Source organism: Cnephaeus nilssonii (genome assembly GCF_951640355.1).
Source record: "Cnephaeus nilssonii genome assembly, chromosome: 5".
NCBI lineage: Eukaryota > Metazoa > Chordata > Mammalia > Chiroptera > Vespertilionidae > Cnephaeus > Cnephaeus nilssonii.
Genome location: NC_137076.1, coordinates 102,986,335 through 103,000,032, shown reverse-complemented (window position 1 = coordinate 103,000,032; position 13,698 = coordinate 102,986,335). Strand labels below are relative to the sequence as shown.

At 43.3% G+C, this 13,698-nt stretch overlaps 1 protein-coding gene across 4 annotated transcripts in view; it reads right to left on the bottom strand.

Moving 5' to 3' along the window:
• The window catches only part of RANBP17 (RAN binding protein 17), a 232,729-nt gene extending 219,472 nt beyond the window's left edge, over positions 1–13,257 (bottom strand). For all 4 annotated transcript variants that reach the window (XM_079771004.1, XM_079771005.1, XM_079771006.1 and 1 more), the window contains exons 1-3: positions 13,131–13,257; positions 3,995–4,141; positions 1,477–1,567 (exon numbers count right to left, since the gene is read on the bottom strand). In XM_079771004.1, coding sequence (XP_079627130.1) covers positions 1,477–1,567; positions 3,995–4,141; positions 13,131–13,148 — 256 coding nt within the window. In that variant the 5' untranslated portion in view covers positions 13,149–13,257. The remainder of the gene's footprint in view (positions 1–1,476; positions 1,568–3,994; positions 4,142–13,130) is intronic.
• Between the last annotated feature and the right edge of the window lie 441 nt (positions 13,258–13,698).

The window sequence follows — 13,698 nt, the reverse complement described above, 5'->3', positions numbered from 1 at the left end:
TAACTAAATGAATTTGAAAGGCTATACAATGTATAATCCCAACTATATGATGTTCTGGAAACATTTAAAAAGATCAGTGGTTATCAGGGATTAGAGGGGAAGAAAGGATGAATACAAAGAACACAGGAGTTTTAGGGCAGTGAAACTATGCTGTATAATATTATAATGGGGATATATGTCATTATACATTTATCCAAACCATAGAATACACAACACTAAAAGTGAACCCTAAGATAAACTATGGACTTTGGGTATTAATTATGTAGATGTAGGTTTATGAATTGTAACAAATGTACCACTTTGGTGCAAGATGCTAGTAATGGGGAAGTTTATACATATGTGGGGGCAAGAGGCATAGGGGAACTCTGTATCTTTTTTGCTCAATTTTGCTGTGAACCTAAAACTGCTTTAAAAAATAAAGTCAATTTAAAATGAGTGTGTGTGTGTGTGTGTGTGTGTGTGTGTGAGAGTCAAACGAAAACAATGTTTTATGACTTAGGCTTATAATGTTTAAATCCTCTAGGTTTCTGCAGTGTCTGTGACTCTGGCTACTTAGAAAAATATTAGCCAAACAGATAAGGAAAATAACATGATCTGACCATTCAAAAGTGAGTCTAAAGATTCATCATTCATATTTTTATTTTTCTGGTACACAAATAGGAATCATGTGAACCTTGAGACCAGAAAGCAGAAATGAATCAATAATCGATTTCTAATCTAAAAAAAGATTTTTAAAAGTACCATACCTCAATTATTAGAGCTTTGTCCATATGAAAAGCAAATTCATATATACACACACACACACACACACACACACCTTAAAAAGGCATAACTCCTGAAAAATATATTGCTACTTTATAGTACTTTGTAGTACTATATAGTACTTTATAGTACGAAGTTTCAAGTACTATTCATCCGCATACACAATGTCTTCCTAGTAAGCATTAATTTGCTTTGATTTTGCATGCATCACAGATAATTTTGGTATAGCATCCTGAGAAATACTGGAGAACTGACTTTTCTATCATTCTGTTGTATATGAAGTTAAGACAAGGCTAAGAGACTATGGACTCCACAAGATTGTGTGGTTTTAAATCACAGCTCTATTTCTTCCTAGCTGTGATATCTTGGACACATTACAGAGCCTATCAAATCTAATTTCCTCATTTATAAAATGAAGGTAACAACACTGCCCACCTTATAAGTTTGGTGGATAAAATGTGATGGTGCAAACCTTAGTAAAGAGCATACAGACTAAAATGCTAGTTATTATTTATTATTAATTTAAACAAATGATTTTTTGATTACACACTGTTATACATCACTGTTCATCACTAGATGGGTAGCGGAGACTTGACCACTCGTCTTTAAAAAATGACAGAATCAAATAACTCGCATACCTATTAACAGTTAACATATTTAAAAGGAAAAATATTTTTAAATACAATTTGATAAAAAGCTTTTTAAACCACTTACTGATATCTATTCTCTGTTCCACTGGCAAAGGACTGACTCGGCTAACAAGTTTTGAAAGACATGTGGCTGCAAGGAGCTGAGCATAGGATGTCTGTAAAGAATAATAAAATTTATTATCATTACAAATGAAATTAGAGTAATCAAAACTCTACAGTAGGAACTTTTCCTAAGCAATAATGAGAACTTTTCACATGAAACCAACAGTCAGCAAAAGTATACAATTTAAAACAACATATCTCATCACAGCAGAATTTCTTCACAAAAATAGAAAATAAGGCTGCAACCAAAGTTAAATTTCAAAGCAAGGAAAGCCACTTAGCAAAATAGTTCATCAAATCATCATTATTTTATTGCAGTAGCCAAAGTGATACATGCAGAGAAAATAAACTTCAATCATTAGCCTTTCGGTGAGAACAATGCTCAAACAGTTGAAGACATCTGAGCAATACCAAGAGCGGATTTCAAACAAGGGAAATGATAGAAGGTTCTCCTTAGTTTTTGCTAAGTTGACACAGGTTACTAACACTGCCCATACTGCTTATTCCAGAAATCAATGCTAAGTTTGAAGAGACCAAAGAATTAATCTCTATAAAGAGTCTGTGAAACTGTAAGACAGAATATTCCTAAAGATGTTGAGAAAATGCTAAATCTGTACAACCTAACGTAGTATCTGCTAAGATGTGTCACAAGTGGCAGTAAAAATATATGAAGCAGAAAAGAGCTGCTGGACAAATTTACAAAGCTTCTAAAAATGTAAGAATCTAAAAGCCTATGGTTAATCACTGTATTAATTATCAGTAGACACTTTGTAGTAAATATTTGAATCTATCAGTGTTAATCAGTGGTGTTAACTGTAAACTTCAATTCATTTTCATGAACTTATCTTCACTTCTATAAATTTCTATCAGAAATAGTAGCTGAAAACCCTGACTTTTCCCACCACACAGTTCAATAGCTTAGCAGTGGTAAAGTTTCATTATAATTTTTTTTTTTTCCAACTCAGGGCTGAGACTGAAATTTTTCTGAATGGGAAGAACCATTCTAAGCCACTAGTGTTGAATACTAAATGCCTTTGGAAACTAGCTTTTGCTGCACATTTGATGTCTCTTAATGAAGTCAACCTAAAGTTATAGAGTGCCTAAAAGGCAAACAGTGCTTAGTATTTATTTATAAAACTTAAAATGCAGTAAAGTCATTTAATAACAAGTGATGTTGTTTGAATCACAAGTAATATCAAACTGCTTTATATACTTCCACAGTCAAAAGTTAAAACAAGTAGCAAGATCTCTATTCCTGAGTTATTTTCTGAGCTCAAACTAGTTCTAGCAGCATTTTTTCAGACTGTGATGCAAGTGAAAAAGAAATATCCATATTTTAAAATCCATTTAACTGAGCAATTGAGAAGCTTCCACCTAACCTTCAATTGGAAGTGACTAATCTGCAGTGTATTCACATTCTAAAAGGCAAATATCAAGAGAAGTTTTAATAGAATTCTACAAATCCCTTGTAAGTGATGAATATGTTTAATTAAAATCATATATTCATGGATTGATATCAACATGTGGCAGAAGCTATCTGTATAAAAAGACATTTTCAAAAATGAAATATGTAAAATCTCATTACAGATCAGTATTAACATAGGAACACTTGTAATCAACGTTGACAATAGGAAATATTAACTTTGAACACTTATTAAGCAAAATGTTATCCCCAAAAGGATAATTCCATTCTTTTCATTAATAGACCCATATTAAAAAAACAAACACTGTACTCTATTATTATATTTTAAATTTCACCAATAAAACTTTGTGGAAATTGGTTTTCTCTTCTCCTATAGACATACTTACAAAACATCCTTGATTTCGCCTCTTGACCCGCAAAATCTACAATATTTACTACAATCTGGCACTTTCCAGAAAAAGTTTGCTGACCTCTGCTATAGACCATATAGTCTCTGACTGTATTGCCTACCGTATTAGTTCAGAGCTCTGTATTTATACATCTATGTCTCCCCAGCTAAACTGGGAGTTACTTTAATGCACAAACATAAAGCAAGCAGGTGCTACAGTACAGGTGGTACAATGGTTTTAGATTTAGTATTTACTAAAAATTGCTGAATGAATGGCTAGGAAACTCTAGAAGGGCGGGAGGCAGGAGGTAGTCAGCATTCCTCTGAATCATTCCTTCATGTTTCAGTCAATTACAATTTGTTTTGTTAAAGCTGTCAGTCAACTTCCAAAAATGTAACCTTTGTCCACTGATATGATACATCAAGAGGGGCCAAAAGGAATCACAGACTATTTTCAATTCATGCCTATTTCCACCTCCTGGGGTCTTCTCTAAGTTTGCTTTCAGACTTTTCCAATTCTTTCTCTGATTAATTTGTCAGTGAAATAAACTGTAGTAAAAAGACATGTGGTAATACCTATCAGTCATCATTGCTAACCTACATGAGTTCGTTACCAATGACATATATCTACTGATCTTTCATGATTAATCACTGTTATCAAATACTTACTGTTCCTTGTTCTAATAGAAGTTGACACTTGCTGAGACATTCTGGGCTGTCAATAAGTTCCAGGAGTGCTTTCTCAGCCTCTATTCTTTGTGTAAGATCAGTCCCTATGTAGAGATGAGTACATAATACTTCCAATTCTGCCAAACTCTTGAAAAGAAAAAAATATAATATTTTACTTGAGTGAAAAAAAATAAGACAAATGTATTAATCACAGGAAACAAGGGATGCAAATATCATGCTTGTGTTCAATTCAGTAAGTGCTTATTGAGCTATACCACTACTTACTAGAAGGTCACAGTGGTGAACAAAACAGGTGTATCGCCTACCTCCAAGTTATATATATATATATCTATATCTATCTATCTATCTATATATAGATAGATAGATAGATAGATAGATAGATAGATACTAGTAGCCCATTTGCAGGATTCAATCCTGCAAGCGGCCGCTTCGGCCACGTGCACTGCCGCTGCCGCAGCCGTTGTGGCCACCACACCTGCACCCGTGCGCCGCTGCCGCCCGCCGCGCTCCGCCCCGCCCCGCCACGCCCCGCCACGCCCCACTCCGCCGCGCCCCGCCCCGCAGCGCTCCGCCAGTGCTTTCCCTCTGGCAGCCACCTTGCTTTCCGCTTTTCCTCCCTCTTCCTTCTAAGTTGTCTTCAGTCTTCACTCCTCCCTCCCTCAGCGTATGCAAATTAACCGCCATCTTTGTTGGGTAATTTGCATACTCGCCCTGATTGGCTGGTGGGCATAGCGAAGGTGCGGTCAATTTGCATATTACTATTTTATTAGGTAAGATATCTATATATATCTATATATATATATATAAAAGCCTAAGTGACTGTCCCACTGTTTGACTGTATGACTGGTAGCTATGACGCACAATGACCACCAGGGGGCAGGCGGTCCGACCGGTAGCCATGACGCGCACTGACCACCAGGGGGCAGATGCTCAATACAGGAGCTGCTGAGCTGCGGTGACGTGGCAGCTGCGGTTCTTGGGTGATGCACCCGGAACCAGAAAGAAGGGAGCCCGATTCTGGGGTGTGTCACCCAAGAACTGCCCTTTCGCAATCCGGGACCCCTTGGGGGATGTCAGAGAGCCAGTTTTGCCTGATCCCAGCAGGCCAGGCCAAGGGACCCCACCGGTGCACAAATCCATGCACCAGGCCTCTAGTCTAATTATAAATTGACTAGAGGCCCAGTGCACGAAATCCGTGCACGGCGGGGGGGGGGGGGGAAGAGTCCCTCGGCCTGACCTGTACCCTCTCCAATCCAGGAGCCCTCAGGGGATGTCCTACTGCAGGAGGCGACCGGGCTGATCAGGGGAAGGCACCACCCCCATCACCCCGCTGCTGCTGCCACTGCCAGCCACCACAGCTGCCAAGGTGTTTTCATCAACATGGACTCGTCCCTTCACCACGAAAAAATGACAACTTTCTTTAGGCATTTTCAAGATGTCTCTTTCATAGGATATGACATTTCTTTCTTTCTTCCTTTTTTTTTATCCTCACCTGAGGATATTTTTCCATTGATTTTTAGAGAGCGTGTAAGAGAGAGGGAAAGACAGAGAGAAACATCAATGTGAGAGGGACACTTCGATTGATTGCCTCCTGCATGAGCCCTGACACCAGAATTGAACCCGGACCCTGTGGTCGGCAGGCTGAGGCTCTATCCCCTGAGCCAAACCAGCTAAGGCAGGATATGATATTTCTTGGCCCCTCCAGCGGCGGACCTTCATTTTTTTCCTCCAGGAGTGAGGTGGAAAAACCCTAGATCACCTTCTTGGATTCTTATTACCCAAGTTACCAAGAACACTTAAGAGTGGCATACGGGGAGCTTAGCCAATGAGTGGTCAGAAAAGGTGTTTCCTCTGCAGCTCACGCGCAGAGGCAGGGCTGCCAGCACGCGTGGCTGGCAGGCCCTGTGCCATCCATGGCTTGCCTCATCGTGCATGCAGTCCCCTCCCACCCACCTGCGCACGCAGCTTCCTCTTGAGCAGTCGTGATGTTACAGCGTCCCCGACAATTTGTATATTACTTCTTTTTATTTATTTATATATATGTGTATATATATGTGTGTGTGTATATATATATAATTATATATATATTAGAGGCCCGGTGCACAAAATATTCATGCACGGGGGGGGGGGGGGGGGGGCGGGGGGGGGTTCCCTCAGCCTCAGCCCAGCCTGCACCCTCTCACAGACCTGGACCCTGCGGGGGATGTCTGCCTGCTGGCTTAGGCCCGCTCCCCATGGGGAAACGACCTAAGCCAGCAGTCAGACATCCCTCTCGCAGTCTGGGGCTCTTGCAGTCCAGGACCCCTCGCTCCTTACCGCCTGCCTGCAGCGGAGTTGGGAGAGGCTCCCGCCACCGCCACTGCGCTCACCAGCCATGAGCCTAGCTTCTGGCTGAGCGGTGCTCCCCCTGTGGGAGTGCACTACCACCAGGGGGCAGTTCCTGCATTGAGCATCTGCCCCCTGGTGGTCAGTGCACATCATAGTGACTGGTCGTTCTGCCATTTGGTCGATTTGCATATTAGGGTTTTATTATATAGGAGGATAGCTCTATGATGGAAAAGAATACAGAAAGAGGGGGACTTGCCAAATTCAAGGAGTTTGAAAAGACTTGCCTGAAGTAATAACATTTATGCTGACCTGAAAGAGTGAACCAGATGAAAAGAGATTAGAGAGCAGTCCAGGCAAAGAAACAGCATTTTCCAGGGCCCAGAACAGAGCTTAATCATTTTAAGGCATTAAAAGGTCAGTATGCCTGGTAAAGAAAGGGACAGCAAGGGGGAGATGACAAATGAAGCTAAAGAGATGGGTGGGAGGACTTATAGGCAAGTTGCAGACACTATACCAATTTACATTCTTTCTCAAATTGTAAGAACTTCTATGGTTCCATCTATAAGAAAGAAAATTGTAAGCATATGTTGATTTGGGGCTTCTGAACTATGTCCAAGTCCTAACCCCCCAGTACCTTTGAATGTAACCTTATTTGGAAATAGGGTCTTCACAAATCCTTAAGGAAAGGATCTGGGGATGAGATCATCCTGGATTCAGGGTGGGCCCTAAATCTAATGACTCATAAGAGAAAGGAGAGGGGCATTTTAGATGCAGAGACACAGGGAGAAGGTCATGTGGAGGAGGAGGCAGAGACTGCAGAGTTATATCTACAGGCCACAGAACACCAAGGACTGCCAACAGCAGAAACTAGGAGAAAGACATGGAAAGGCAGCACAAGATAAAAAGAGAAAGGTTTGAACTTCTCTTCCAAAAGATTGAAACAAAGGGAGGAAACATCAACTTACTCTTTCACTGGAATTATTACAATTGGACACAGGCCTGGCTTTCTCAATCTTTTCAGAGAAAAGGATACATACACAAAGATCCTTACTCTGGTGGAAAAGCATTATCTAAACATTTAAAATAGTTAGGTGACTGCTGACTGACCAAGCAATCTTCTGACTAGCATTTGACTTTCCAAAGAATCTCTCTATAAAGACTTCATTTTTCACAGTGAATTGATAAATTTGCATCTTAGTTTTATACACAGCTGTCAGAGAATATGATTAACATGACGATGCCTCAGAGAAATAACTCCCTTCTTGATCTGACAAATCAAGTTTAAGTTATTAAAGCTCTACAAGGCTTAATATCAACATTAGAAGCCCATTTAAATAACTAATGGGTAGAACAAGTAGAACTGGACATCACCTAACTCTCACAGAGTAACCATCAAATATAAACAGACAGCGCCCAATTCCATAGCCTAGGTGACAATGACACAATCCTGCCTACAGCCTAAATAAGGATCTTCCAAGTTATTCTGGACTTATTTCCGGCCTCTGCACTTGACATACACTTAGCCCTAAATAATGTAACTTCTTTCTATACAGTAATTCCCACACATACATCTATCAACAGGTAAATGCTGAGTAAAAGAAGCCAGACAAGAAGAAGAATATGTATTGTATGGTTCTGTAGGAACAGAAGGCTGATCGGTGGTTTCTGGCTGGAGAGGCAGAAAAGGAGGCATTACTTTTGGGGGATGATGGGTATGTTCATAATCTTGATTTCAGAGATGGTTTCACAGGTACATACATATGTCAAAATTCACCCATCTGCACAGTTTAAGTATATGTAGTTTACTACTTGTCAATTATATTTCAAAAAAGCTAAATGAAGGTTTTTGTTCTAGGGGAAAAAAATAGTCCCCTAATAAAAATAAGTAAATCGATGAACCATGAAAATCCCACCTCAATTCAACTTAAAATTCTTTTCAATTACTTCCCTATATCTTTCCTGCTTTCTGGAATTAAGCTTCTTGATTACCACTAATAGAAAATGCCTTTATCTTGAAGTTATTCATTTCCCACAAACTCTTTGTTTCTTCCTCCCTTTACTACCTTTTCCTGAAGGCTTATTCTGGAGCCTCTTGTAACGCTTCCTTGTGCAATGAATTGGATAGTATTGTTTTAGTGCTTTCTAGTTTACAAAAGTATTTCCACATTTTATTTTTTAAGCCAATCCTTAAAGTAGACTCCTGCAAAGTACATATTTTAGCACACCCATTTTACAGAGAAACTGAGGCTGAGAGATCAAATATTGCTCAAGATCAAATACACAACAAATGATCAATTTTGAGTCAAATACAAAACCCCATCGACATGTTGTCTCCTCACCATCCTGCCATCTTGCTGCCCTTTACTTCAGCCATCATCAACTCTATCTGTTCACCATCTTTTTATTTGTCTACAAATTCTTCCTCTTGGGAATCCAGAAAGATGCTGAAAACAGCCCCAAAACATCAGAAACTGAATTGAATGTGTTTCCCACAGATTTCTACTTCAAGTGTCCCTTTGTTTTCTTTCAGTGGCTTCAGAGATCTAGACCAGAATCTAGATTTACAATCTTTTTTAAAAAATATATATATTTTATTGATTTTTTACAGAGAGGAAGAGAGAGGGATAGAGGTAGAAACATCGATGAGAGAGAAACATCAATCAGCTGCCTCCTGCACACCCGCCACTGGGGATGTGCCCGCAACCAAGGTACATGTCCTTGACTGGAATCAAACCCGGGACCCTTCAGTCCGCAGGCCGACGCTCTATCAACTGAGCCAAACCGGCTTCGGCTAGATTTACAATCTTGATGTTATCTTTGGCTCTTCATTCTCCTTAGTCCCTCCTGTTTAATTAAGAGTTTGGCCCTGCTTGCCCAAAGGAAAGTCTGGCCTTTGCCCCCAGATTCTGGGAGATAATATGTCACACCTGATAGGAGTGTTTTTGTTCAGAATGGGGGGGGGGGGGGGAGGAGGTACACCATATATTTTAAAATGGGGGCTGACCACACCAGAAAGGCCAACCCATGTTTTAGGGTGGGGAATTTGGATTATACAGTATCAGTTTCCCCAACAGATTGAGATCAACCACATGGGCAATGAATCAATCATGACTACATAATGAAGCCCCAATAAAAACTCCAGAACTCAAAACAATGGTGAGCCTCCCTGATTTGCAATACTCAGTGCATAATGCCCCTTGTATATGCTCAGAGAGTACTAGTCTTGAGGACAAAACTTGGTTTTTGGAATTCTCCCAGACTCTGCCCTATGCATCTCTTTTTTCAATCAGTTTTATTGTGTATTTTGCTGGTGATAAACTGCAACCATGAGTATAATAGCATTCAGTGAATTCTGTGAGTCCTTTTGATAAACTATCAAACCTGAGGGTGGTTCTGGGAAACCCCCAAACACACTGTTGGTGTCAGAACTGTGCCCTCAAACCTCGAAGCCTGGCTAATTCCAGGTACATCCCTAATTTGTCCTAAAGTCCTACCATTTCTTTTAAAATAAAGACTCAGACTGAACACGTCTATCTGATATTCATAGATAGGAGAGCAATAAAACAATATTTTCTAACTGTGGCAACCAGTGCCCTGGATTCTTCATTGGCTTCTTTGGGAATAAGAATAGAAGCTTTGGAATCTGCCACTTACTTACTAAGTGACCTCAAGCAAAGTATTTAACCTTTCTAATCCTCATTTTTGAACTTTAAAAATATTATTTTGAAATATCCACCTTCCAAAATAATTGTCAAGATTAAGATAGAAAAAAAGAGAGAAAGCATAATCCGGTGTCTGGCACACAGCAGATCCACAGTAAATTGTAAATAATCTCTAGTTACTGATAATTAAAAACACCATATTGGTCTTTTGTCTATAGTTTCTCCAATTCAAGTCTATCCTGCCAGGATAATCATTCCTAAACCCTTGTTTCATCATATCATCATCATGTTCAAATATAATAGTTCACAATCACATCTAAAACAAATCTGATAGCCTGGCTGGGTATTAAAAAGCATGACTACAGTCCCTGGTTCTGGAACAATCCTGAGAGAGAAAAAAAATTTTTTTTGACCAACTAGGTCCTCTAAATGTCCCGATGTTACCTCTTGATTCTCATCAAGGTCCCTATATTCTATGAACTGAGCCTACATTTTACTTGTTGCCAGCTCAAACTTTCCTCACTCTGCCCCTTATGGACTATCTCCTTTCAGATAATCCAGATCCATACTTTCTTTAGGATAGAGCACCCTAACTCACAGCTTCCTAACCAGAATGCATGTACCTTAAATGGGTTATCAGTATGCCTGATATTGATCTCAACTGCCCTCTCAGCAGCCAGGCTTCTTTCTGGCTGTGGGCAATTTATGTCAATGAGCTACACCATTACCATTTTTTATGTCTGTCATTATGTGAAAAAGACTGTGGAGCAGTGCCCTAACCTCACCTTACACAAATCTACTTCTTTACTCATCACCTTAACAGCATAATGTTTGACTGGCTAAGATATGGATATGAAAGAACATGGGATTATGAGATATGAGGTTTACTCTAACCCTAGAGCCTTGGGTAAGTCACAGTTGTTTTAAGGCCCAGTGTCTTCAGGAATAAAATACATACATATATGCACACGTCTCAAGTTAGTTGTGGGGCTCAAAATCTACAATGAACATATAAGCTAGGCACTGGTTATCATTATTAATTCATGCTCCTTGAGTTAACCGGACAAAAATACAATCCTATAGACCAGGAAGAATTCAAACAGATAAGTTTTGGAGCTCATTTCTGGCCCCCCAAACCATCTGATCTTTCATTTGTCCAACTCCACTTTTGAGTTGTCCACAGCTGCTGTGAAATACATTGCTAGAAAACCAACATGGGCAGTTCTGGCATTAGCAGCTAAATTTCAAACATTCTACCTAAGCAGGAAGAAGTCTTCCAGGACTGAGGGACCTACTGTTATGCATCATCATCTTTCCAAGTCTGAAAATGTTCCAAACTTCCACCACAGTTTTTAATTAACCTCCAGAGTTACATCTGAATGATGAACATCTGATTACCTATTTGCAATCCCTAAGTCCTCCCGGTGAGATTCTTCCTGTGAAAATGTCCCAGGGGGCATGTTTATAAAATGATAATAAATAACATTATTTTGACCTTGAGACCCTCAAAATGGCAATGAGTCAAAAGGCAATGTGTGGGGCTCACCACCGCCTAATCCATAACACCCCGGAGCTGCCAATTACCTGGCATGAGGGTGGCTGGTTGGAAAGAAAAGATCCTTTGGAGAAAGAAAGAAGGAATGCGTCAGTGTGGCCACAGGGACTTCAGAGAAGTCTACAAAAAGTAGGTGACACTTAGACACACTGTCACCATTATCAAGAAATTGCCTACCCCTCCCAAGTCATCTCCCCACATCCACAGCCTCCTCCGCTCCCCTCCTTTTAATGAACCCTGTGCTCCAGCCCGAGGGAACTTCCTGCAGTGTGCCACGTTCTTCCACCATCCTTTGCCTTGGCTCACACTGGCCTTTTGCCTCTACACCCTTCCCTTCCTCTTCACATGGCCAACGCTTACAATCCTTTCAAGACCTACTAGTCCTGCCCGGGTGGCTCAGTGGTTGAGTTGAGCATCACCTATGAACCAGGAGGTCATGGTTCAATTCTGGGCAGGGCACTTGCCCGGGGTGCAGGCTCAATCACCGGTGGGGGGCGGGGAGGGGGGGTGGGGAGTGCAGGAGGCAGCCGATCAATGATTCTCTCTCAGCACTGAAGTTTCTATCTCTCCCTGCCGCCTCCCTTGCCTCTCTGAAGTCAATAAAAATATATTAAAAAAACAACAACACAAAACACCTACGAGACTGCAAGTTCCCTGAGAGTCGATATCATAAAGTTTTGCTAGATCTGTCTGTACCTTCCTTCAGTGCTTAGCACAGAGTAGGAATTCAATACCTAAGTGGACAAACGGAAACTCAAAAGAAGCTCAGAGCATCTCCTGTCCAAGCACAGCAGCTCCGTGCCACGCACTTGGTGGGCTGCCCCCGCCCAGTGTTCCCAGGATTAATTCTAAAACATCATTTTCCACCGGCACTGTAATGATCTTGAAATCGAGGAAGGCAGGATGGTAAAATGGTGTCAATCCTTTATCCCAGAACTTTGCACGGAGCTTGAGACACGGCTGGGGGGAGGGGGGCTTTCTCAATGTTTGTTGAAGGCACACCTGGATGCACGTGCGCGCGCAGCCGCGAACACGCGAGCCTCCCCCCTGAGCATCCTCGGCATCCCCGCGCCCGCGCCGCCCGGGTCCCTCCTCCAATGAGGCTGCTGCGGAGCCTCCTTCGCAACTCCCCGCAGACCCAGCCCGGCCCGCTCGGCCAGTTCGAGTCCAACTGCGGGCGCCGCTCCTCGGCGGACCCAGGGCCCCTCTCCAGCTCTGTCCCAACTGCGTGCGGACGGACGACGGGGCCGCGGCCGGCAACGCGGCGGGAAGACGGTCCGGCCCGGCCGGGCTCCCACCTGCCTGGACGCCTCCGAAGCCGCCCCTCGCGCGGGTCCTCCGCGTCCGCACGTCCCCGCGGAGCGAGCTCGGAGCCTGGCCTCGGCCCTCCACCCTCCGCCCGCGGGCTCGGGCCGCCCCCTCCTCGGGCCGGGGGTACAGCCCAGGCCACCGGGACGCCGGTCCGCGGCCCCGCGGCCTCTGCCGCCTCCTCGGCCCTCAGTCCCCAGACCCCCGAGTCCCGCCGCGCTCCCGGGGCACCGAGCGGGACCCGCGGCGCGGAGCCACTGACCTGGAAGTGCAGCGCCATCTTCCCGGGAGGCGGCGCCGGCCCGCGGCCCCAGAGCCCGAGGGGAGGGAGCGGAGGCGGGCGCCGCGGAAGCCCCAGCCGCCCGCGGGGTCCCTGCGCCGCTTGCTGGCTGGCTCGCTCTGCGCCTCAGCCGCGCGGCCTCCGCGTTCCTGGCGCTGGAGGGGCGGGGCCTGGCGTGAGGGGCGGGGCCACGGGGCGGGGCGGGCCGAAGAGGGCGGGGCCAGGGGAGCGGGAATCTCAACTGTCCTCTGCACTCCCTCAACCGCTGTTACCTCCTACCTCTGTCCTTTGGCACAACTACCACACCCCAACTGTCAGCCACGACCCCTGACTTTACAGCTCCCACAGATTCTTGACCCCTAACCCCTACAGCACAACTATTGCCCGTGGCATCTGACCTCCGCCTCTCCACAGTTCCAGGGTCCCCTAAACCCCCAGTTCCCATGACACATCAGCCATAACCTTTGACTCCTACATGCTAACTGCTGTCCTTGACCCCTGATGGCCAGAGCACAACTTCCTTTTTTTATTTTTATTTTTTAGCCTTTCT